The 26,601-nt window shown below is 37.7% G+C and overlaps 1 protein-coding gene across 5 annotated transcripts in view; it reads right to left on the reverse strand.

Moving 5' to 3' along the window:
* Window positions 1-1,501: 1,501 nt before the first annotated feature.
* Window positions 1,502-26,601, reverse strand: part of ATE1 (arginyltransferase 1) — a 76,959-nt gene continuing 51,859 nt past the window's right edge. For all 5 annotated transcript variants that reach the window (XM_071749624.1, XM_071749623.1, XM_071749625.1 and 2 more), the window contains 2 exons: window positions 21,191-21,311; window positions 1,502-4,498 (listed from right to left, as the gene is read on the reverse strand). In XM_071749624.1, the coding sequence (XP_071605725.1) occupies window positions 4,320-4,498; window positions 21,191-21,311 (300 nt within the window). In that variant the 3' untranslated portion in view covers window positions 1,502-4,319. The remainder of the gene's footprint in view (window positions 4,499-21,190; window positions 21,312-26,601) is intronic.

The following is a 26,601-nucleotide window of genomic DNA, read 5'->3' on the forward strand; positions in this document are numbered from 1 at the left end:
AAGTGTTGTTAGTGAGTGCTTGTGCACTTGGTGACTCAGTCCCTTTGCCCTTAAAAAAACACCCCTAATATATTATTATTTTTAAATATATATGTATATTTATATTATATATAAAACTATGTATTATTATAAACAACCTAGCTGGAACACTCATTTTATTAGCAGCTATGGTTAACACACATGGTCAACACCATGTATAATTGGTGTTACTTATACAATTTGTTTTCCACAGGGCTCTCTTTATTCCTCCTGTGAGATCAGAATGTCTCATAAATAAAGGCAAATCACAGGGCTCCTTACCTGTTAATGCTCCTTTCACCAGCAGACACCTTCAGCTCCTCTCTCTGTCACCCAGGGTCCTCCCCAGCCCTTCCCTTCCTTGGGGTTTTCTCCATTCCAGCTTCCTCAGATGAGGCTCAAGCCCACCCAAGAAGCTGAGCTCACCCCCCTGCCACAGAGCCAGGGCTTGGAAGCTCTTTACCACTTTGACCAACTGCAGAAAACAAATGATTTGGCAAATGGAAACATGATGTGCCTTTTTTTTTTTTTTTTTTTTTTTTTTTAATGCTCATCCGATGAGATATGCTGATGATTTGTCTTGAAATTTGGTGATGACTTCTGCTCCAAATATGCCCTTCCAAGTGCAGACCCTTCCTGTGGCCATGGAATGGAGTAGAGCAAGCAAGAAGAATCATTAAAAGGTTGAGGAAGACAATGGAGATGGAAAGGCTGATGAGGAGAGCAGGTAATACATGTCTGAAGGACTGTCTGGGACAACCAGAATGAGAGGGAATTCAGTAATAAATCCATGGCTGACCAGGCTGGTAGCTTCAGAATGATCAGCTGCCAAAGATATTAATATCAAAAAGAGTGATGGATGTAGACTCTCTGAAGTACCAATTAAATAGAAAAATAAATGCTTTCAGGAAGCATGATCTGAAGGACAGAGCCTTCTCCACTGGACCACTGCAAGCCTTGGCACCCCAACATTTCAAGCCACGGTGGCAGTGGGCTCTGACAAAAGTCTCATTCAGGAACTCAGAATTAGCTGAAATCTGCCTCATTGAGCAGGAAAAGGATCAGTGTTTGGTTATCTTTGTGCACACAACCCAGATTTCTGTGTTGTTTCTTTGCCTGCTTACTTCAGAGAAAGGCTTTTTCCCAGCCACCCAGGCAAGGTGTAGCCTAAATAAAATAACCAGCTAGCCCTGTCCACCCCCTAGTTTGTGAAAAGCCTACCTCTATTTTGTTCTATTCCACTCACAAAAGAACTATAAATTTTGCTTCAAAGCATTAACCTTTTATTAACCCTCTATCAAGACCTAAAATGCACCTGTTTTTAACTGATATTTACTCCTTCTAACCTACTACTACTAACACTACTACCCTTTGACTACCCTGATTTTCCTCCTCGATGGACACTCAAGTCAACCTCCAAGACAATGAATTCCTCCAGAGAAAGACAGAAGTCACCCTTGGAGTTATTAATTGCTTATAATAATTCACAGAGACTAGAAATAACTTTTATTTTCTACACTTACAAGTCCAACAGGCCTGCTGAAAAGCAATTACAAACTCAACATGCGGGTCGCTTTGCATTTAGTGAAATTTGTCAATGCTGGAAAGCGGTAAACTCCCCAATTAGTTCCAATTAAAACACAGAATGGTATTTTTAGTACTGGTCACAGCTCTGCATTTTCTTGCCACCACTTGCATTTTATCAACAGGCAACAGAACAAGGCAGCCTTTCCTCAGGGATTTACTATCACAAACTAACTACACTATAAAAACACTCTTACAAATTGTAGTAAATGAAATATCTCCAAATTCAGTAATTTTCCATGGCAACATCTTAACTAGTGGTGAATTTTCAGCTCCACTGAAGTCAATGGCAAAACTTACAGAACTTCATCTTCAGACTATTCCACTTCTAAAACAGGGATAGAGGAAATCAGTCCTGAAGGACAACTCACCCATTGCCTTCCAAAATAACACTGAAGAAGGAGGTCAGGTCTCAGCATCCTACATCAGATGGACTCAGGTTTTTTTAGTTATTTTGCTGCAGTACCAGTGAAGGTCAAAAGGTGAAAGCACCATTTAGGATTCATAGGAAATGGTCTGTGTTCCCTTTAGCAGTCACACTAAGGACAACTTCAAGCTGTGCTCCATTTTCAGTCTCATACGTATCTCCCTTGTCTTAAAAAGCTCCTCAAGAGAAACAGCATCACCCAAAAGTCTGGTTCACATCTAGAAGGCATGTCAGGAACAAACCAACAAAAAAATGGAGCTCTTCAGGAACTCTCAGGAGTGACACGTCTGCTCCTTTGCAACTGAACAGAAGCTTTGGCTTCCCCTGGAGCACAGTGAGGCCATCATTAAATGGCTTTTGATAATTTTTAAGAATTTCCAAGTCATCCTGGAATTCCTCTGTGCCCAGTATTTGATTTTCTATCACCTGAAGGGGTTTTTCTCATTTATTTTGATTTCAAGCCATATGGGCATCACCGCTTTTCAACACATTGCGTATGCAGAAAATGTTATGTATTACTCAGACATTCACTGAGTGGCAAGAGTATTTTCCTCACAGAAAGGAACACTTTATAATAATGATCATAAACAGTACTTAGTGGTCCTCCCATGGCCACAGGTTTACATAAGACATGGACAAGGATTGTACAGTAAAGAGAAACCTCTTGGGTTCCCATAAACACATACTTGCTGAACAGAAATAATCACTATTTTAGTAGACTGGGAGATCAATACAAAACATCCCAATTAATGAAACCTAAGATTACTTTTAAAAATTACTGTCAAAGCTGTACTCAGTATCAATAATATTACAACTATCAGATACGGGAGAAAAGTTAAATCTGCAATGCACTTGAGTGCTAAAACACTCACATCTGTTCCACCTAAAAATCAATGATTCATAATACATTGGCCAAGTGTTTAAAATGAAATCAAACTCATGAGAGATAGGAGATGTAATGCTCAGAGGGTAAATCTGAATTTGATTCCTTTCTGGGGAAAAAACACCTGTATATATATTCTTGAACAAGAATCTCTCTTCAAAGAATAACAGGAAACTTTGAGTTGATTCAAGGTATATAGAAGGTCCTGTTATTCATGGAGATAAGAAACACAAATGCCTTGGCATTGTTATACATGTTGTAATACATCACAGAATTTCACAACAGTGACATTTCCGCAAATTCCTTTAACTTGTATGACTTGTTAGGGACACAGACATTGATACATGAGATAATAAAGTGCTTTCATAAAGCATCACAACTTCCTCTGTTTCCAAGAGAAGTATTTAGTAAAATATTATTAAAGATGTCAACCCGTGAGCTGCTGCACCATAAACAGAACAGTCAGTAAAAAATGAAGAAATATGATATTTCAGTCTTCCCATACAATTCTGCAGAAAAAAAAAAAAAAATAAAATTGCAACTAAACCCAGCAGTGGTACCTCATGTTTGTTTGCTTTTAGTAGCATAGTTCTGAAATGTGAAGATTTCCAGAATAAACCACCCGAGCTTATTTCACATTAGTGATGAGTATCAAAATAGCCACTCTTTTTAGACAAAGGATAAGGCTTATACCAAAAAAACACTGTGCCACCTGGCTGCATATCTTTGGTATATTTATAGTGCAACTATTCTGTTTCACCTCTAAAGGGGAAAGTTTTCCAAAGCACTGTGTCCCCTGCCACTGAAAACCTACTATGAACTCCTACACTCACTAGGACCTCAGACACTAACCCACTGCTTCAAACAAATGAAGAATGTGCAAGTGAAAAGAATTTCTTCCTGGTTTTAAATATTGAAATGAAATTAAACCATGCCAGATTTCACATCAGAAACTAACAACATGTGTCAAGAGTTTAGGAGCAGATTCAAGCACAAATTTCATGGAGATTTTTTAACAACATATCCAAGGTGCTATCTGCAAACATTTGTAGTTTAATAACTGTTAATTAGTCAGTTTTTGTCTCTACAAAAAAAAAAAAAAAAAAAAAAAGACACCTGTTTTTCATTTTGCCCAGATACTCAGAATTATCCAAAATGCACAGAACAGCTCGGACTACTTCAAATATACTACAAGCATGTTTTTCTAAACTGATATTGCTAAAGCCTTGCTGTATTGTAAGTTTTATTGGAGTTGGCCTTTAAACACACAGCAGCATGTATTCACACAAGCCTAGATATATACCTGTATTTCAGACTGCTACTTGAGCAGGCATACCCACACACAGCTATAGTACAGATCATCCAGTGGCAGTGCAATAAAACATCAAAATGCCATTTAGTGCTGGCTCAGCTCCGAAACAGCAGCATCCTTTCTGAGCAGGTCTGTCCCACCAAGCTTGCATATTGCTGAACACTGGCTTCATCACTTGGCCCCTTCCTTCTTTTCTTGTAGACGCTGTAAGGCATCACGGTCCTCTTGTGAAGCACCCTGACTCTGCCCAGCTCCTTAATGCGCCCTTCATCCACTGCAGAGAGAACCAGAGAGCACCAAAATGAGCTAATGAGGAGCTTAATTTATGCCACCAACTTCCACCTGCATCATGAAAAGCTGTATGAAGGAATAGGATGAAAGCAGAGTCCAGCTACACAGCAGTCTTCTTGAATCATGAGGGCGAAAGCTCCTCGTTAAGTCATTGCATCTGTGGTGTGTGAAAATAGAAATCATGTATCACCCATCCCTAATGGTGATGTGCAGCCTCTCTGAAAACACCTCTCCTGCTCTGCATTAAAATTTGTGTTCATTTCATGCTCGCTGGAGCCCACTGCCAGAAGTGAGGATTTGTCTGGGAACCACCAACCAGCAGGGATTTGCTGTTATTGTCATACTGCACTTAGAATCATGGAACACTTTGGGTTTAAAGGGAATAATTTGGGTTTAAAGAGATCTCTAAAGGTCATTTTGTCCACCCCCCTGCAGTAAGCAGGAACACCCTCAACCAGATCAGGTTGCTCAGACCTTCCTCAAGCCTCACCTTGAATATCTCCAGGGATGAGGACTCAACCACCTCCCTGGGCAACCTGTTCCACAGTTCCACTACCATCATGGTAAAGAACTTTTTCCTAACATCCACTCTAAATCTACTCTTCTCTAATTTAAAACCATTGCCCCTTGTCCTGTCACTACAAGCCCTTGCACACAGTCCCTCTCCAGCCTTCCTGTAGGACCCTTAAGACACTGGAAGGTCACTAAAAGGTCTCCCTGAAAGCCTTTTTATTTCTCCAGGCTGAACAACCCCAGCACCCTCAGCTTGCCTTCACAGAAAAGATCTTCCAGCCCCCTGATCATTTTCGTGGCCCTCCCCTGGCCCTGCTCCATCAGGTCCATGTCCCTCCAGAGCTGGATGCAGCACTCACCACACCACTCACAAAACCCACCAGCCCACAGCACCCCCTTGCCCCAGTTTAGCAGAAATGTATTAAAAACAGCACGAAGCCTCCACACTGCTCACCTTAGGTCAGCATCAGGAAAAAAATTGAAAATCCCTGGTTCTCCATCATTTTCCCCCCATTTCTACTGCTTTCTGAGCACCTCTAGCAGAAAGAAGTTAAACACATCCCTTGTTGCTGATCCTACAGTCAGCAGAGCAGTAACTACCTGGGTGGGCACCTCAGGCTTTAAAATATACACACACCATAGCTGAATTTTATTAACCTCAGCTACAGGCCCCTTGTGACTTAATTTAGCACATAATAGATCATACACAAAAGAGCATCACTGAGTAAGTTAAAACTTCCTTATTTTTATGAATCCAACTGATGCTACTACTGGTGAATAATAGTGTTATAAAGCTGCTGCCTGTCAGAAAAATTGGCCCAACAGTGCTAGAAAACACTTTAAAGAAAGTGAAGGAGCACACATGCCTAAGGCCACTGTAGGGTAAGCTAACACAATTACTGGAATATAACAGTAAAAGAAATCTTGGAAGTTTTTTGAACTTCAGGTTTAAAAAGCCACCAATGTACAAATCAGCTTAAAACACAAAAGCTGAAATAAGAGAATTAAACCATATAAATTCAAATAGTAACAAAGATGCTTACAAGGAGGTGAGCATCTGGCAACATAAACTGTGCAGTAACTGCCTTGTTCTTTTGGCAGCAGGACATTAACTGAAGAGACAGCAAAGGTTGACTATAATTGCTAACCTTGAAGTACTATAACAATCTGCCTCAAATTAAAATTATTTGATACATTTGTGTACTTCATTTAGGAACTTTGACAGGCTCTGAATGGTGTCCACTCAACACGGTTCCCTGATTACAGCACCTGCAATGTAGCCTTCTGCTCATCATCACTTGACTCAAAATCAAACAAACTGCTGCGGAAAACCAGGTAATTCAAGTAGCTACTTCACAGGAAAAAAATAATTTGGTGGTTTTCGGGGGTTTTGTTGTTTTTGTTTTTGTTTTTTTTTAATGAGAGAATAAACGGAGGTAGAAATTTCTCATCAAGTTTCTCAACTGGCAATAGACCCAAAGTGCAGAGATGACACCAGCTAAGGGAAACAAACTAGTCACCAACTCCTTTTGTACTTTTTCTCTTTCCATACCTGAAGCTCACAATACTTGCCAGAGGTAAGCCAAGCAACTTGTCTGGAAGAATCCAAAAAATATTTTTAAGACAAATCTGTGCTTGAATGTACCCCTCTGGTTAAACTTAATAGAAATTATGCTTCAATAAAGACAAAAGATATCATGAAATGCTTTGCTTTGCAAGATATTCTTAAGACCCTGCCCCTATCCATCAGCAGAAATGCCTTACAAGCATTTTTCTGCTGATTGCTTGAATTTAGTGAGTGAAACTTAACTAAGTCTGCTTGACAAAAATGAGAATGACTTCATTACTTTTATCTGTGTTTTGATTCCTGCCATAAAAGCACAATGTATTTCTTAAGTCTTAAGTAGGAAAATATGGTTTGAAGGTAGAAAATCTGAGCAGTGCTTGCTAGGGTTGCATTCCCCACTAATTATCCTTGGCAATTGCTTTGGATAAACACCCAGGTCAAAACCACTTTATGACTTTCTCCTTCTTTGAAATCTGTTAGGTTTTTGATGTGTGGCCAACACCTTTCTGATATCCCACTAGGTTGTCTTTCCCACCAGCCCTACTGCCTCTTCCCTTACACCTCCTCCTTGCAGAAAAATTCACCAAGGAAAAAAGTTTGCAAGTTGAACTTCTGGAGGTGACACAAGTGTAAAGTTATTTTAACTTCTTAAATTGGAAAGTTTATTTTTGCTGCACCTCTAAGCTGACTGCAAGTTTGTGTCCTGAAATAGATTTAGGCCAAGCCTAGAAATTCACAGCCTCATGCCAAAAGCCCTTGCAAAGCTGTTCACTACTCACTGTTTGATACTCATTGCTTTCAAATAATTCTGTGACCTGATATTCTGGATGAGTTCACTTTTTGGCTCTCAGTGTTCCTGGCACCAAATTCAATTTCTTGCAGCAACTTAAGCTACTGTACCTTCAGCTTCACCACAGCCTTACTGCCTCAACTCTCTTCTTGTTGCCCTTACTCCACTTTTACTCATGACATCCAGAGCAGTCTCTGCATCATCCTCCTTGCAATCACTTGCCAGCCCCAGTTCTCCAGCCACATGAAACTCTTTATAATGAGGAGGACTCTAGGAAATTTTCAAGCATCACAGACAAAAGCTTTCTGGGGAGGAGTACAGCTTGCCAAACCCTGCTGTAGACCAGGTCCTCCCTTGGACTGTGACACAGGTTTCTAACATTACCCTCAGGCAGAAGAAGGCTCTCCCAGAGCAGTCAAATATCCTGAAAAAAAAAATCCTTCAATACATCAGACAAGTTTTAAGCTTAACACAAACAGTATAAACTACATAGATAGATTTGGTAATTAGTTTAGCATCAGGAAAAGTCTAAAGTCAGATATGTTTGGTCTCACAAGCTTACATTGGATTGACTGTATTAATATTTCTTCTACAAATTCAAGTTGAATTCCAGATTCTTCAAATAAGGTTTGAAAGGCAGAAAAATAATATGCAAAATGTGTAGAAAAACTATCCGGTGTAGTGAACATTTTCCCACCAACTCCCCCCAAAATAAAAACTTTATTGATAAAAATAACCTTCTGGAAATGTACTTAAATATATCTAATTTAAACTCCACCTGAAAAAGAAACCTCTTAGTGAAATGTTAAGCAGTAATCTCAAGTACATAGTTAAATAAATAATTTTTTAGAGAAGGCGAATAGTAACTTGTGTCACCATAACACCAAATCTAAGTTAAAATTCAGTCACCTTTCAATTGCTACTGCTCTGGAGGCAACACCAAATGCATTCTGGAAATGCATGTTATTTGTTCATTATTTAAATCTAAGCAGGCTGAAGTTAAGATAAATTAATAGAAAATAAAAGCAGATTGGGCTCTGGCATCATTTAAAAAACAAAATCGAATTTTTGGGGGCAGGGAGGGTAATATCTGCTCTTGCTGAGTGGCACATGATAAAATCTGCTTTATATTTAAGATGCTTACAAACAAATTCTAACAGGTCTTCTCTGCATGTCTGGTGCTTGGACACAGCAGTAATCCCAATTCATAATGAGATCATATACTACATTAAATAAAATTACTTGTTAAAAATAAGAAAAACATCTCTGTCAAAAAGTATATTTCAATTAGTGACCATTTCTGGAAGGACCCAGACTGACCAGACAGTGGGACAACACGTCAGGGCAACTTGAATCATCACTGTAATTACTCAGTGCACTATTGTTACTATTAAAAACCTAAAAAAGTTTTTTTCTCCTCATACTTTCTCCTTCTATACCTTCTGAGTCTCTCACTAACCCTCACCTCACAACTACTTGGTAAATTAATTTATATAACCCTCAAGAAGATAAAATCATGGGTCTAAACACAAGCTTCCATAATTGTTGGATGCCTCAACATTATAACTTATGGGCAGCTAATTTTCTAAGGCTTTTTTTCTAATTTTTCTAAGACTTCAACCATCACCCCCAACCAGTCCTGACTAAGACCTTGTGCACTCAAGTCATGCAGCTCACATGATAAATTGCTTCTTAAGAATATTGTAGAAACCATCCTCCTGTAAATCCACATTTTGTTAATTTAGGCAAATATCACCAGGTCTTGGAGTGTATTTTTATGGGTTTTACAATTTTTCACCATTTTTCTATTTCTGTGGAGCCTCTCCTAGCAACCTCCAGAACCACTTCATCTTTATCATTCCAAATGATGCTGTCATTTGACATATAAAACAAAATTTTATACCTTAATTCAGTTACATCTATCAATATAGTTGGGATGGTATATAAATAAACACCTAAACTTCAGAAAAATCAGTTCTATAAAATGACAGTACCTCAGGAAACTGAGTAACTGTGGATGCCAACTGTCTGTATTTACAGAAATACTACCCTGTAAGTGTCAGAGGTAAAAATGCAGCTGAATTCTTGTTGAATAAATCAACTATCACTTCTTTCCCTTCTCATCTATGCTCCTAAGCCAGCAAATTATTTACATAGCATTCATCTGGATATAGAATTCATATATAATTCCACCTTACTACTGTGACCACACAAAAAGCTGCAAAGATTGCAAAGAGGTGTTAAAATTCTTTGTTCTCACCCCCATATCACTATTAAGTGCAACTTATAGAAGGAGAATTTCTTTTCTGAAAAAAACAAGCATATCAGGTATGTCTCTAAGTAGCAGTAAAAAACAAAGAAGTGATGTAAAGCCATGGTTTATCTTGGCAGATGCCAGCCAGAATTAGTTTGATTTCTTGGCCCAGCTACACACACCTTCATCAGAAGCATGGAAACACTGCTGAGGGACAAGTTAAAGGTAAGAGCAGTGGTCTTCAAAGGCAACCTCATCCAGAAATCAGCCCCAGAAATACTTTTATACTCCAGGGAGTGGGAGGAATGTCTTGGGCCAACCTTAGCTTTGTGTTTCTACATCCACGTTACCCTGAGAACCTGGATTTCTTTTTGCTCCAAAGCAGGATGAAACAGTGGAAGAAAGCAAAGAGGCAAAGAATGAGTCCTGATTAAAAAATTAATATTTAAGAAATGTAATATTTAGAAATTTCTAATATTTAGAAATGGAATCTCTGAAAAACTATTCTTACTTCCAAACATTAACTTCACAGAAAAAAAAAAAGTCTACCCTGGACAACTGCTGTGATTTCAGACTGACAGCCCAAAGGGTATTTGGTTTTTTTGGCTTGCTTGCAAGTTCTGCTTGGGTTTTAATATTCAGCTTTGAAGCAGTTAGGGTTTGTAACACTTTCAAAGATAAAGGCAGTGTCCTCATTTTCCAAATCAAAGAAAAACAATAATTTGAAAATTCAATTTACAAGTTAAAAGGTTTCATGATATTCAGAGTAGGAGTAAAAATGACCAAAAGAAGCTCCTCTATCTTGCTGGTTACACTACAGCCAAGTTCATTTATTAGAGAAACACTACAGCAGCCTCATCAGATTTTGTTTTTTTTTTTGAAGAAAAGCTACATCTGTTTTACATGACCTTGTCACAGTTAGTGATCAGTGATTTTATAACAAAGGAACTTGAAAAGGAAGAAACAAATTAGCTTTCAAATTTTGTAACAAAGATATAGGTGATAATAATTCCTGGAAATAGAACAAATTTCTACCTCCATCAGAAGTCTAACGCATCAGACTTTTGAATTTAAGCTAATTTCTTACTCAATTTAAAGTATGATTTCTTCCCTTCAGCAGAAAAGCATAAGAAATCAACCTCCAAAATGAGAGACAATATAGTGACAAGATAAGCAATACCCATTAATAGCAATATTTATATAAAACAGTGAGTTCCTATATTGCTTTTTTTTTTTTTCATACTGCTTCTTTCATACTAAACTCACACATTAGGAAGTATTAAAGAGCAGTATGCCTTGGGGTACAAACTCACTAACTTGCTCCAAAATAAGAGTACAGTTAAAATGAAGCATAAACAACAACAACAAATTCAATGAAAAGAAGTCTTAATTGAAAGCAGAAAGCACAAGGCACAAAGGCAGTACAGTAAAATGCTCAGGATGTTCTCAATCAGCCAATTCTTTGCAGTGATTTTTTGAGCAAGCAAGAAAAAACAAAACAAAACAAAACAGGGACTTTTGAAAGCATTGTTGAAAAAGAAAGTATTTGTAAGGAGAAAAAAAAACAAAACCCAACAAAATCACCTTTTCAAAATAATATCAATGATCCTTAAAACACAAAGAAGAATTACAGTTTTCCAAGTCCAACTTGTAGGGAAACCTTAAAACAGGGAAAGACAGGCAGCTGCAACAAGGCTAAATCCTAAAGCCATTTTCTGAACAAAACTTTTGGGCTTTGTGCCTGAAATCATACAACTGGGTTATGATTTGCAATTCAATCCCAAGAAGCAAGCAGCCTAATCACTTGACAAACCCATTCAAACCCCTCTCCTCCTGCTGTGCCACATGGAAACAATAACTCATTGTGTTGTGACTCTTATTATTCCAGTAGTAAACATGAATGGGGGCCAATAGCAAATATTTCCTGGGAATACAGTAATTCACTGCACTTCTCATTTTCAGCTGTAACTCAACAGCAACCTGCAAAGGCTTCTGGCTTACCTGCAAAAAAAAAAAAAAAAAAAAAATCCTTTGGGATACATTGCCCAATGCTAAAATCCAAGTGTGGCCACGTTTGGAAGTGATGCACATAAAATAAGAAGTATAAACCCCTGGTTTGTGTACGAGGAGCCGTCGTATAATGCAATTTATTATCACAGAATATGGTGGTTGGAAGGAGTTACAAAGGGCTAGATTTAAATGATACTGCTATTTCTCTGAGGACTTGCTTTTCAGGGATTCATGACAAAAAACCCCCACTAATAGTACCTGGGAAAATGTTAGTTAATGGAAACTGAACAACTTCCCATCTGAAAACATCAATCCAGTGCCTCCAAAGTCAAGACACCAATAAAAATAAAAAAAAAATAAAAAGGAGAAAGTAATCTGGTAGATGGCAAGCTGACAAAGATAACTATTTCACTTTTAGATGCTCTTCCAGCAGAGAAAATGAACCAGTCAGCTCCTTTGAAGTTGTATCTCTGACACTGCTCTATGACTTCAGATACGAGAAATGAGAATGTGGATTGCCAATGAGGAATACTAACGGCACACCCTGGGAGGCTTCTGTGTGCTTTGTTTCTTCTTTTTGCTTGTTTTAAATACCTTTTCTGTCCATTTAGTCTGACCATGGCCTTCCAGACCTTCTCCCTTAAGCAGGGACCCAGCAAGCCAGCAGACTGCACAAGGTAGTTCTGTAGATCCAAACTATCCAGGGCAAAGTTCTACAAACTCATTTCATGCTCTCATTTTTGCTGGACTCTGCAAACATTTCTAATGCCCAATTCTGACCACTCTGATTTCTGGGAAGGTTTATTTGCTCTGGGTCAGCATCGATGAGCCTGACCAAGCTTCATCCCACACCTCCATCATGCTTCCCTAAATCTTTGTTAGCTGAGTCTTATTGTTCCTCAAGGAATCCAAGTTATTCAGGACAACACAGGAATGTTCAAGTATTTTGAGCTGCTCATTCCACAGACAGGAGGGAAAATTGTGGTAAAAAAATCCAATGAGCACTTGGAAACACCACATGAAAACTGGGCCAGGGCAGGTTAATATTGGATACTACAAGAAATGTCTTTATTGAAAGGGTTATCAAGCACTGGGTGCCCAGGAAGGTGGTTAAATCACCATCCCTGGAATAATTTAAAAGATGCATAGATGTGGTGCTCAGAGACAGTTTAGCACAGGACTCGGTAGAGTTAGGTTAATGGTTGAACTTGATGATCTTAAAGGTCTTTTCCAACCAAAATGATTCTATGAAGGACCTCCTTAATTCACTCACTAACAGGGAATTAAAACCACGCATGAATCTTTCCAGAGGTGCCTCAAGAACATCATCAAAAATGACTCAGTTCCTATTGGAAGAGCCACATTAAACATGTCATTAAATCTGTGAGTTAAAGGTAGAACATAATAAATTGGGGATGCATCAATAGAAAAGATGAGGGGAAGAAAGTAACTGGCACACAAGCACTTCCTATTAGGGATGAATGAAATATTTCATTCATTTCTCATTAAAAACACGAATAAATATTTTTCTTAGATAAACACAGAATGTTTACTTTACTAACTCTCGTAAAACTTGAAAACTAGTAAGTACACTGACATCTAACCAGAACAGCTTATTCCAATCTTTCTACTGAACATATTTTGCATAAGAATAAACAGAACCATTACATAAACTGATTTTCATTACAATTGGTGGCTAAAATGCCTTGTACTTCAGTAAGATTTACCCTAGAAGCCAAATAATTGATTCCACTAAAATAACTGATTTTCTAACTAGAAAATGACACTACTCAGTCACCCTACATCTTGTTGCAAGAACAGTACCTAATACAACATGTGGAGCTTGCAAAGACAATAAAATCAACGGAATAAACCACAGTACAAAAGGTAAAAGTAAGGTTTTACTTTACGGAGTTTTAGCTCCAAAAAATGCAACACAAACAGGAAAAAAATCTGGCAGAGTTAAATACTAATAATGTTAAATATAGAATTGAAAATGGCAGAAAGCAGTATGAGGATCTTTCAAAAAAAAGGGCAAAGTAAAGTCCTTTTTCAGACTGACAGATGAGTAAAAAAAAAAATAAATACAAGAGTCAAGCTGAGAATTACAAATGAAGGTGTTTCCATGAAACAGGCAAAACTGAAGCAATTGGCAGTAGCTTATCAGCTGAATAAATCAGATTACAGCAATCAGTTTACTGGCTAAATTAATTAAAACATGGAATCAATTATGTTGCATGTGAAAAGCTGAGATGATGTCAGCAGAGCAGAGAGTAAACACGTTCCAAGGAACTGAGGATGCTTACAAAAGGTCTGACCCTGGAAAAAGTGGCTGGTAGTGTGTGGCCAAGCTGGGACCCAGCACATGCCTGTGGTGTCCCTTCCACAGCTGCTCTGTGTCTGCATCTAATTACAGCTTTTAACTTTTATCACATTTTGAAACTAATCCCATATGCTGGTTATCCTTGGCGAGAAAGAAATCTGCCTGATGGCTCTGCTGCTCCTACATTACTTAACTTTTCATTTCTGCTCTTGTCTTTCTAGCACCTTCTGAGGGTGGAAAATGAGTCCTGCAAGTTTTGGCAGTCCCTGTCCTTCCCCACAGTCTCCTGAATCTTCACCAACTAATGAGTTCACTGCTAGTCAAAAAAACCCAAAAACAAAACAAAGCAGAATTATTCTGCCAGAGAATCAAACATCACAATATTCAAATGGTGAAGGAGTATCTTGAGCGCACAACCACCTAAGATTCATCTGTTCAACAGGAGAAGTATTCCAGGATATCTTTATCTTTTAAGCAAAGTGCCCCCAGCAGAATTGTGTAATTTCAAAATACATCTGTGGAGCTTGCAAAGACAGTAAAATCAGTGAAATAAACCACAGTACTAAATCTCTATGAATTTAATTTTGGATTAAAATTTAATTTAATAAATTTATTAAAATTTATTTGGAGTATTCTGCAGTCCAAGCCAAGTTTTCATGAATTATAGCCCAAGTTTTACCCCACTCTATGTAAGTCAGAAGCAGCTATATTTAGAATCTCAATAAATACAAACACTTCCAATCACAAACACTTAGCAAAGTTTAAGATTTGCTAGTACATTGCACTTTAAATCACATTTTAAAGCCCTCTCTGGCTTCGCAATTGATTCTTTTGGGAGGCTTTGCTGCAGAGCTGATGGTACAGTATAATTTCTAACCCACAGGCCAATTTATGTAGTGTCACTTGTTTAGGACTCACAAATTAATAACATTACCTTTTTATTAGAGAGGTACTGGAATTTTTGAGCATATATTTTTGCATATAAGCTTAAAACTCCACACCAGTCATTTCAGCTTAGTCCAAACATACCAAAAAGTGAGGGGGGAAAAATTTCCTGGATACACCTTCTTGGCACTGTAATCATTGTTTAAATATCTTTTCTGCTCAAGGATCACACTGGTGTTAGAAATCTGCATTCTGATGATTCCAAGTGTTTATAAACTTAATTAGAAACAGACAGAAACTTGTAAGATGTGTCTCTTCCAGAGGAGCTGCCAGAAATAATTGCTAGGTCTGTCTTTTTCTTGGTTACAAAATTCAAATTTATCACCTATAGCTCTGATAAGACAGTGGAGAGCTGGTGTGTTAGGAGAGTTTAGTTCATCATCTAGCAGAATTTATTTAAACTTTTCCTTAACTCTCTAACTGCATCTGTTAACAAAATTGTAAACAGCAGTTGTGTTACAGACCAGCAATTTCTCCCTAATCAGATGATTGCACAGTTTTAAACAATTTGTTTAATGTTTTCCATCTGTGGCAGTTTTGTGACTATATTTCCATCATCTCGAGAACTTTTTCCTTATAAATATTCATCTGCATCACACTTATAAACATTAACACTGACTCTCTTTTGCCTCAATCCAGCTGACTAGATTTTAGGATGCAACACCACACAGATCCAGCCCTTTCCCAGGGATCCAAATGGCAACCAGAGTCCCTTTCATAGGTACAGATACCTGGTGATGGCTTTTCAGTTCAGAGAGGGAGGAAGAATAAAACCAGTATCACGCTAATAAACTACACTTTAAAAATTTCTCTTAAATTAAACAGCCTCTGTACCTGATGGGAAAAAAAAAATCAACCAAATCCTTGTGTTTGCATACACAGTAAATGCAAAATGTGTCTGAAATACAGCAAAAAGCAAAGAACAGCATCTAACTGGTACATAAATGTTTTGAAAAACACAGCACTAGAAATATCAAAACTACTGAAATAGTTGACAGATTATTTCTCTAGTGAAAGCACTATGGACATAAATCTGTTTTTTAAATAAAAACAATTTTGTGCAACTGCCCAAGCCTCCAGATTTCTGGGTAAGACTTCTAAGTTTTATTCACTAAAACTAGTAACCCACAGTTTCTTGCAAGCAGCATTGAGATGCATAATTAAGTCACTAATAAGATGATTCAGAAGTTATTTAATACTGGGAATCTTGTCTCCTTCCACTACTCCAGCTTATTCTGTGCAGCAGAATGACAATGCTGCAAAGCTGAGAGAACTTTCAGTTTGCATGTAGCAGAGAAAGTGGTAAAGTTTTAAAAATCTGGTGAAAAATTGCAATAAAAGTTACAGGACTACTAGAGAAGAAGATTGGGAACTTTTAAGTAATTTTCCTTAGCACAGTAACTAAAAAAAACAGTGATCTGTATGAACCCTGTTCGTGAGGGAATACATTAAATGGCTGGGGTTTTTTTAGACTCCTGTGAGCATGCAGTGAGAGCTCTCACTTCAAATTCTGCCCCCCTCAGAGATGTGGGTCATGTCCCAGGACTATGGCACTGCTCACAGATTGATTTGGGTTGGAAGGAACCTTAAAGATCATCTGGTTCCAAACCCCCTGCATGGGCAGGGACACCTCCCACCAGCCCAGGCTGCTGGCAGTAATGTCAGATCCATCTTGGACTGACTATGGGATCTGCTACCCCAGACCAATAATCTTGAAGGAAAACCTTCAAGAACAAAACCTTTCCTTTTGAGGGAACCCCCTTTGTGTCTCCCCATATTGTTCATTTCTCCTACACCTCTCATGCTGTGAAAGATTCCTCCATACACTGAATGTACCTTATTAGATCCCTCTTTAAACCTCAACTTTACCTTGATGTTTAAAATAAAAAATCCCAGCTTAGTCTCTTAGTATTAAGTCTATTAATAGACTATAATTTAATTTATTACTCTAACTGACCAGACAAACCAGAAGTGCATCTCCATTTCTATATGCCACCTACTTGCATCCATTGTGGTTTCCAGGAGCAAGGAGCATCTTGTCTCCAGCAAACACAAACCCAACCCAGAGTCTGTGTGTGCCTTTGTCATCTGCACTTTTCAACGCTGAAGAAAGTAATTTGATTTTAATTAATGTATTCCATCCAATTCCAGTTTGATTCCACTCTATTATTAGAGATACAGGAAGCTGAACAGATGTGTATTAGCTCAGCCTCTTCATCAACTTCAGCAAACAAATCAGTCAAGGAAAAAAAAGCATTGAAGTCCTTTTAGATTTGCACTGCTACAGGAAAGAGGGACACAGCTTCTCCCACAAAGACTGCAGTGGGCACCAAACCACAGGTTTGTCCCTTGGGTTGTCCCTTTCACCCTGGCAGGAGACTTTAAAACTACAAAGGCTTTGAAGGCACCACTCCAGATCTGGGTTGTCTCTGCCCTTATCTGAAGTTGCTTATTAAACATGTTGAGAGTCCAGCACCAATGCAAAGGAAGATTTGATGCTTCCCACTAATTTGATTACCAGCCCCAAAGTAGATTTTCATCAAGATTTTCCCTCACAAAGACATTCTTCACAGGCTTCTCTCAGCAGCAACAGGCTGTGGGTCTCAACAGACATGATGAAAAAAGCCAGGTGGCAGAAAAATGGAAAGTGGAAGGATAAAAATATTGCCAGGATACCAAGTAAATATTTCTCATTCTTTTCATACTGCAAAGCTGTTAGCTGAAGAAAGCAAAACCCTAAAGACCAGTTTGGAGAAGAGGAACCTGACCAGTGTGACAAGACAGACCATGCCCAGGAATATTTTAGGAGACTCCATCACATGACTGAATTTTGCTCATCAGTTTTGAGATGCCACCAAAGCCAGCGGCAAGCATTCATCTGCTGAGCCATTAAATGAATTTCTTTTTTCTTCAACACAACTTACAGCTTCATTTCAGGTTGGATTTACCTGTACAAAGGGAGGATTAATGGTCTGCTCAGTGCAGTTCAGCACAATCTCAGTACCCAAAGCCTCTACTCCTGCCCTGCCTCACTCATTCCTTAAGTAAATGGTCACTGTTCAAAAACAAACAGCAGAATCCTTATAGACTTCTCTCATTTAGTCTTCTGAAATTTCTTAAACTGAACAAACAAAATGAAAAATCTGTTTTAAGAGACATGATTCAACGGGTAATTTAACCAAAACTTGGTAAACATGATCTTTTATCCATGAATGCTGCCTGAGCATTGCTATACAATTTATTATTTTTCCTGAAGTAACTGAGGTTTTTCAATAAATGTTAGAATTGCACATAAAGAGCCTCCAAACAGTTTGTTTAAATACCAGATCTGAGTGTCTGCTGGCACAAAACCTCATCACTGTCTCTCTGTGACTGAAGTATTTGAGGTTAAATAAGGTTGAATCCCACTACACTGGCCAGAAGCAGTACAGCGTTGGACCAGGTTTCAACCATCAGGCACCCATGATTTGCCATCCTAAGCAATAAAAAGTTATTATAGCTCCCTAGTATTGCTTCTTTAAAAAAAGTTATTAACTGTTAGATACTTTTCCAGACTTATCTCTGTGCTACAAAGAGTTAAGAACTTTGCTTAGTGTCTGTCTTCTCTTCTTCATTCTTCATCTGTTAACAAAAGCATTAGACAAAGAGAAGAAGGGGATGGGAAACAATACACTTTAAAACCATTTGAAAATGCTCAAGCTCGGGACAACCACATAATGTAAAACAGGCAAAAATCCTCTGCCATTACCAATTAATATTTTTTTATACTTCAGAAAAATTTTGCTACTTTTTGTGAGTTTTTTTTTTTTTTTCTTGGAGAAAAAAATAATCTGATTACAGGAAAGTGCCCTGCAAAGCAATGTGTATGAGTACTCAGAAAACCTTTTCATATTGCAGACACCCCCATAACAGCTTCTGCTGAAGCAGGATGCTCTGCTGGTTCCATCATGAATTTTCATAATCTGTAACTGGTCAATTTACTAGGCCATTTTTTTTTCTTATTTTTCAAAGGGAGAGAAAAGGAGTTAAAAAATTGCCAAACCTGATGAAAAAACTAGTCTGAGGTAATTTTCTGACATTACATAGGATATTAAAAGATGACCTTTTCCAGTGCCTGTTTTACTGCCCCAGGCAGCAATGCAAATCACCCCATTTCTCCCAGTTGTTTACTGGATCTAGTTATTGCCCACAGTTCCTACATTGGAAGTCCCACTCCTGATAAATCATGACCTACTTAAGTGACACAATTACACGCAGTGTTACGGAAAGCTGATTTATGAGGAATAAAGCACACCACCATTCCTATTGCTCTTTTTAAAAATTCACTGTAACCTCATTAAACTCCTATTACTGACTACTGTAGAGAGTAAAGAAGGAAACTGGCTTTACTGCAGAGAAATAGCTTCCTTAGAGCTAGCAACTATTTAAACCTCAAATCACTGTAAGCTCACAGCAGTTCTAGTGCATTTCAACGTGTAGCTATGTTTTAATTTCCTTAAACCACAGGACATAACTCACAGTTCCAGCAGTATCTGGAGTGAGATGTTCTGTGCTGATAGCAATGCAAAGTTTTCTATCCTGCAGCTTCCAAATGCGTGGTATCCCCCCTGGAATTTCAGAGAATCAAGATGACGGCCCTTTGCTTGTATGGGGTTAGACCCTTTGAAGGCAGTAGTTCAGTTTGCACTTAAAAAAAATCCACTTCTTTTCTTTCTGAGTAACAAGAATATTTTGAACACTTCAGGGCTCCAAAATCATTTCTCTGCTTCCTCCTACCTTTGTCATTTTTCTCCAATTTCCTCTCACCAATCCAATGACGATTCCAGTCGATCAAGACATGATGTGCCACACATATAAATCTCTTTAAATGCTCTGTATCATTTATGTATCATTTAAATCAATTTAAATGCTCTTTTCTGATGGTGACAGATGTTTCTGTAGAAGCATCCAAGCCCACTCCCCAGTCTATTTCCCACTGCATTGCATAGATATCTGCAGAATCCCTAAAGAACATTCTCTGTTTACACAAACTTAACATGATTCTGCTACTAAAAGTTTTAAATTAGTATCTGTATCTATAAATGTATTTGAACTTCATTTCTGTAGTAATTATAATTATCCTAGCAAAACTGCTTAAATGGTAACATGCACAGGATAAGGAGAAGCAAGGAACTCAAGCAACTTTCTCAGAAGTTCACAATCCTCCTGAAGTGGTCATGTGTCTCCAAATTCCTCTCATTTATCTTCAGGCAGTTAACCAGCTAGTGAATGAAAATTTTATTCAACGACAGCCATGAAAAACAAAAAACACAATAGCTCTTGAAGATGACTTCAACCCAGAGACAGATGATGATGGATTAGAGTCAGACTTTTGATGGCCAAAACCAGAGCCTGGTTTTATACACTCTTGAGCTTAATCACCAGCATATCTGAATAATACCATAACCTTTCTCAGCTGTTATTCAGTGTGGAAAGAGAAAATTTCAAGATGATGATATCCCAGCAATTTGCAATTAATGAAAAAAGTTAATCAGTTTTTTTGCTTTCCACCCAAGCATCACACCAAGCATTGTCTAACACAGCTCCCCTGGGGTCTGGAATCCACTCACAGAGTCAATAGCTAAAAGCAAGTACATGTGTTTGGGTTTTTTTTTTTTTGCATTTGATTGCATTGTTTTACAGTATCATTACTGCATTATGTTCTGGTTAGTAACATTGTGGATGATTCTGTGCGGGCAAATCACAAAGCACCTATTTTACAGACTGTAAAAATTTAGATTTACTTCAAGATGTTGAAGGTGTTTCTGCTGCTCATTGTATTCTTTCAATTTGCTGACAAATTGTTAAAATAAATCTGCCACTTTGTTTCCTAGCAAAAGCACTGGATGCCTTTAAGCTTCTCCAGCCCTTTCACTTTCCTCTATTGATTCTAATTCCTTCCTTTATGGATTCATCCAATTGGAATTGCAGGGAGGAACAATTATTGGTCAGGCCTTGCTCATGCACAGAACAGCAAATATAATTAGCTGAAAGGCAGCAATATGTGTTCATTTAGAACTACATCTAGTCTGTAAACCAGAACATACTTAAAATTTGTCCCACTTATTTTATGTTCAAAGATTAAACTATTTGCTCAAGCTTGCTGGAGGAGTTGTGAATTTTACACTTTCTCGTTTTCCAGCTCAGATTTCCATAATGCTTCAAGCAGCAGAGGAAACCAAAATGTTATAAAAAGAAGACAGGCAGTTTGCAGACCTGTTCTGGTGAACTTACCAGCTTTGACATCCTGGTTGAACCGAGAGTACTTGGAATGCTCCAGCAGGGGCAGGCACTGCTCAATCGGTGTCCAGACGTACGTCTCCGGACACAGCAAGTCAGAGGGTTTGTACTGACCCTGGAGAGGAGAAAGGGAAAAAAGTGAAGGGAAAAAGATTAAAAAAAAAAAAAAAGTAAGTAGTCCTATCAGTTGTACAAAAACGTTCTGGCTACAATTTTCCAGATTTTCCTATGAACAAGGAATACTTTTAATCTAATCATTACCAAACAAGTCAGGAAGAGCTTTGCCGACATCCCAAGCTTCCTCCTGTAGTAATATGGACACCAGGTCAGGAATATAAACCTAAACTTGGCACTTGGAGAAAACTTAAAATGAACAGGATGCATTTTTACAGTATTCAAGATGAACTACAAAAGTTTTGGCTTTGCTTACTGAAACTTCAGATTTAATTTATCCTCTAGATTTCTGCTGAGCTGGTGCCGTCACTAAAAGACTCAGCACCTCCAAAAGCAGCTTGTCTCAAGTGTTGCTCATTCTAGAAAAAAAAAAAAAAAAAAAAAAAAAAGCAGACCCTGAAACAATCTAACAAAAAAATCCACTTAACAGTAACCAGGATGCTGCTTTCATTGCATTAGTGATGGAGCATTCTTTTTATTGCTACTTAAATTGTAACATTTTCTTTTTAATTTATGGAGTTTTTCCTGGAATAGCTTACATATAAATAATCATGAGATTCTTCTATTCTTCATTGATTTATTAAAAAGATATTCTTTGCAGACATTTCCAGAGACTAAACAGTCGTAATTATTTTCCCTTTAGCTACACAGAAAATCACCACCTCAGCAATAATAACCTGCTCTAAGCAGATCTGCATTTGATTTAAAATAAGATTATTCATCAGCCTATAACTTAAGTCAAAAGCCTGTCGTTGATCCATTATTCATTTAATCCATATCTTGTCAATGTTCAGAGCCATATGGTGGCAATATCAAATTAATCTGGAACCTGAAAATTCAGTTCATGTATCAGCTTGAAAAACAGCCATACAATAAATAAAATGAAAAAGTTTAAGGATCTCAATTACAGAGATGTTGAGGCAACAGTTAATGACAGGGCATTATAGGAAGTGACACTGATGCTGACGGAACTGAGAATCCTTCATATCCATTACTGCAAACAGGTAACAAAGATGATCATCTTGCTATGAATTACAATATCTACTATGAAAAAAAGGCAAACTGGTTTAGAGTGCATATGACAAATGTTTGGGAAGAGACATGGATGATTGCTGGGACTACTGCAGTCAGGTCCTAACAACACATTTGGAAAAGTGGCATTCACAAGCTAGGCTCTGCTTCTTCTAGACACATCCAGATGCAGCAACACCCATTTTTGGGAAAATCAGAAGAACCATTTTTTCCGTTTTTGCAGAGATTGCCAATTCCTGTTATTCTCTAAGTGTTCAGACCCTAGTCCAGGTTGCCCAGAGAAGCTGTGACTACTCCGAAGTGTTCAAGGCCAGGTTGGATGGGATTTGGATCAACCTGGTCTGCTGGGAGGTGTCCCTGCCCATGGAAGCTGATTTTGAAGGTCTCCTCTAACCTAAACCAGTCTATTATTCATTCTATGGTTCAATATTTACACTAGAATTAACTCTTTATCGTTATTATGCATTTCCCACATAAATTGGGAAATTGTTTTCTATTCTAAGGAACAGAAAAATTATCTCTGATAAAAACCAAGTCATAAATAACTACATGAAAAAAAAAGCAAAAACCAAGCTTCCTATTGAACCTTGTCAAATACCTGATGTATTTTTCTGAAATGAGTATGCATGTCTCTGATGTTCTTATTTGAACAACATCCAGAACTGACCAGTAGCTACCAGTGTGGTTTTGTTTGTTTGCTTTTGTTTGTTTGGGCTTCTTTTCATTCTGTTTTTTAATTAATTGGAAATTTCTACATCAAGTTAAAACAATATTCCTCCAATTCCATGGAGAAACCTCATGGCCATAGAAAATCCTCTAAAGCCAGAGAATGGAAATGCCATTAACAAACTGCTATGACATGGCATGCAAGACCAGTATGTTAAGGTAATGTTTAAAGAGCACTTTTAGTCACCAGTATTCAGATGAAATAATTTGAGGACCTGGGGAAAAAATAGGTATTTTCAGTCAGACCTAAAAGAAATATAAAAAATTGGAACATAATTACTTGTTGATTTAAAGACATTTTCTCTTCTGGCCAAAAAGGCAGAAATAGAATCATAGCCAAGTAATCCTCTTTCAGAGGTGTCGCTTAAGCATAGAAACTACAAGGTTGCAATTTAGTTTCTCCTAGTAGCATGGACATACCCACGGGTGTAAGTAAAGATTGCTCAGCCATCTAGTTTTTCCAAAAGACACTGAAGATTCTGAAACACGAGATACTGAAATATATCCCATTTGTGAAAACCACACATGAAAAAATTCCACCACTACACGGACTGGTTGTAAATTTCCCAGTTCTTTCTGTAATGTCATATTCTGTCATAAAATGGAATGTACTTAATCAACCACATTGCAGCATGACTAGTTTGGCTATAACAAAAAAGTGCTTTTTGACTGAGCAAAACAGCAATGGGAAAATCTGATTATCCACTGTAGATTCAGCATTTATTTTAGACATCAAGATACCCTAATTAAGAGTTAAAAAAGGAAGCAAGAGTTCTGAGGTAACTTCCTTTAGAGGGTTTCTTCCCCTGAAATTTAGAATTTGGTAATAAACTCCCCTGAAGATGTGTGAGGCTGAGGTGATGATGACAGACAGGAAAGAGGCACCACTGATGAGTGACATGAAATGTAATTAGAGGTAAAAATTAAACAAGCCACTGATGCTCTTCTATGCCTTCCCATTCAAAAAGTATTTCCAAACATATTAGAAATAAGATATTCCTTCTGTAAAGACATTTTATTTACTCTGCTGGTTAAACTCACATCCCATGACTCACTCAGTGGAGGAAGTGGGTAGATGGAGACATCCAGAGGGATGTTTCCCAGTGGATGATGTTTGCACTGTCTCTATATTGCTAGATTTAAAAAGGGAATCCACAGAATTAGTTCAATAAGATGGAATAATTTCTATGGGCTTCTGTCCTTTTTTTTTCCACCTTCCCTTAAACACTTACTCTCAATTTATTTACTCTCTTAAAATCGTAAAACTCAGCATGAAAATAAACAATTAATCCACCTCACTTCCACCCTCTCCTTATTCCTAGACTGTGAAAAAATCTGAATGCAAGAACCCAGCCAGATTCTGCCTCATGTACAGGAGCATCAGTACTACTAGAAAAAATGTTCACATTTCATTATTCACACTAAAACTATTATATCATCTAAAAAAAAAAAGCCTCTAAGCATGCTATTTATATTCCTATATTCTTAATATTATTGATTTGCAGTATACTCCCAACATAAATCCAAAATAGAAAGGGTATCTACAGAAAGTGGATGTCCCAAAGGGAACTGTTTCAGAACTATTCATCACAGCAGAAAAACTTCATCATATTTGCAGAAGTGTTTTTGAAAAGAATTTCTTTTTGGCTTCAGAGCTAAATTAGCACACATTTCAGAAGTAATGCTCTCGATGGTAAAATTCCACAACTGAAAACATTTTGCTTTCTTTTCTCATAATAAAAAAAAGCTCTTGCACAGTAGCACTGCTTATGCTGTCCAGACCATCTTGGGAATACTTAACTGCAAGACTTTGAACAAAAAGCATCATCTTACAGACCATCCCTAAGCACTCCTCTTATGTTTCAGCTTCATAAATCCAATACCACCTGCTGGTGAAACCCCACTCCATCTGTGTACAGCAGCCACACATATTTCTCTCTGTGCATCTACACTATCTTGAGGAATATCCAACACGATGTCAAATGTGTTATTTAGAAATGGGAAATTAAAAAAAAACCCCAAAACATTTGCCTAAAATTCCATAATTTTTCATAGACATCCAGAAGCACCCTTCTTGAGACAGAATATTAACACATTCTGAGCTGTTATAACATAACCACTGTGGGTCATCCCAGATGTTTCTGCTACAGTCAAATACTCCAAATTCTGACAGCCAACAATGGGAAATATTCAGTGAAGACACAAAGACCAGAGCAAGTATGTGATGCTACTTTGCCAATACTCTTGACCTCCAACAGTTTAATGCAGATCCTTCCACAAGCAGATAACCTCAGTAAGAATGCATTTTGCCATTCAATTATCCTAAAAAACTTCTGTGATTTACTTCAGCCTGCAAACTTTAGCTCTGTTTGATGAGCACCCCTACCTCAGTAACAGAAATGCAGTGAACACTTGTTTTATTTATCTTCATACTACTCATGATTTTACAGACAAAACCAGTACCTCCATCAGTCTGAAGGGACTTAAATTCTTTACTGCATCCTGTTGCTTAAGGCATTCTATACCTTTATCCATCCTATTCAATCTGTCCTCTTTCCAGTTCTAAATACAACAGAATTGTATTTAAATTCTCAACACAAGAGAATTGCACAATCTCTCCTTTGAAACAGGAGGGAAAGGGCCACAGGGAAAACACATCCAAACAGCATTGGTTCAAGGACTATGAGAGCACAAAGTATAATAAAGATATAAAGAAAACCAAAAGGAGGACACCTGACTTATCTATCAAATACTGAAAATTGGTACAGCTCAGAAATTCCTGAGCATGAGGCTTCTTCAACCAAGTCAGCTCACTACAGTATAAATGTGACTGTTCAATTAAAAAGTACCTCTTGTCACTAATCTTTGGGACATTTTTCTTTCTATATAATATAAAAGAAGGAGCCTTTAGGGTGCTTTCCCTTTTAACACCAGACATGTTGAATTTTAATTGGAAACTTCTGGAAATAAATTTTACATTGAAGCTGCCAAGAATAAATTAATACTTCACACGATGATATTCTTTGTTTTTGCAGTTTCCAAATCAGAACTGACCAGAACTTCTCTGAAGAGAAGTTGCCACGGGAAGGGCAAAGGTTTTAATGAGACTTTAGTCTGGAGATTATTTCTAAAATATTTTGTAAAATCTGAGGGATTTGGTAAGCACTTGAGATGAAAAACACCAGCAGAGTTTGTTTTTGTAGTGTGAGTAAAATCTAAAAAGTAGAAGCAAGAAGGAGAATAGTCTCAAAACTGGAGGAGGTCAAGCACCAGTAGCACTGAAAAAACAAAATCGGAAGGTTAAACACACATTTAATTCTTTTATCAGGTACAGTTTACATCTGTATTCTATTTTTTCACAATAAGCCCCATCGATCTTTTAATAAAAGCCAGTTAAGACTGCCTTCATCTCCATTCCCAGCTAACTGCTTAAAAAAAGAAGCAACTGCTGAAAACCAAAGCAACCCCAAATT

This window comes from Heliangelus exortis, chromosome 7 (genome assembly GCF_036169615.1).
Source record: "Heliangelus exortis chromosome 7, bHelExo1.hap1, whole genome shotgun sequence".
Taxonomy (NCBI): Eukaryota; Metazoa; Chordata; class Aves; order Apodiformes; family Trochilidae; genus Heliangelus; species Heliangelus exortis.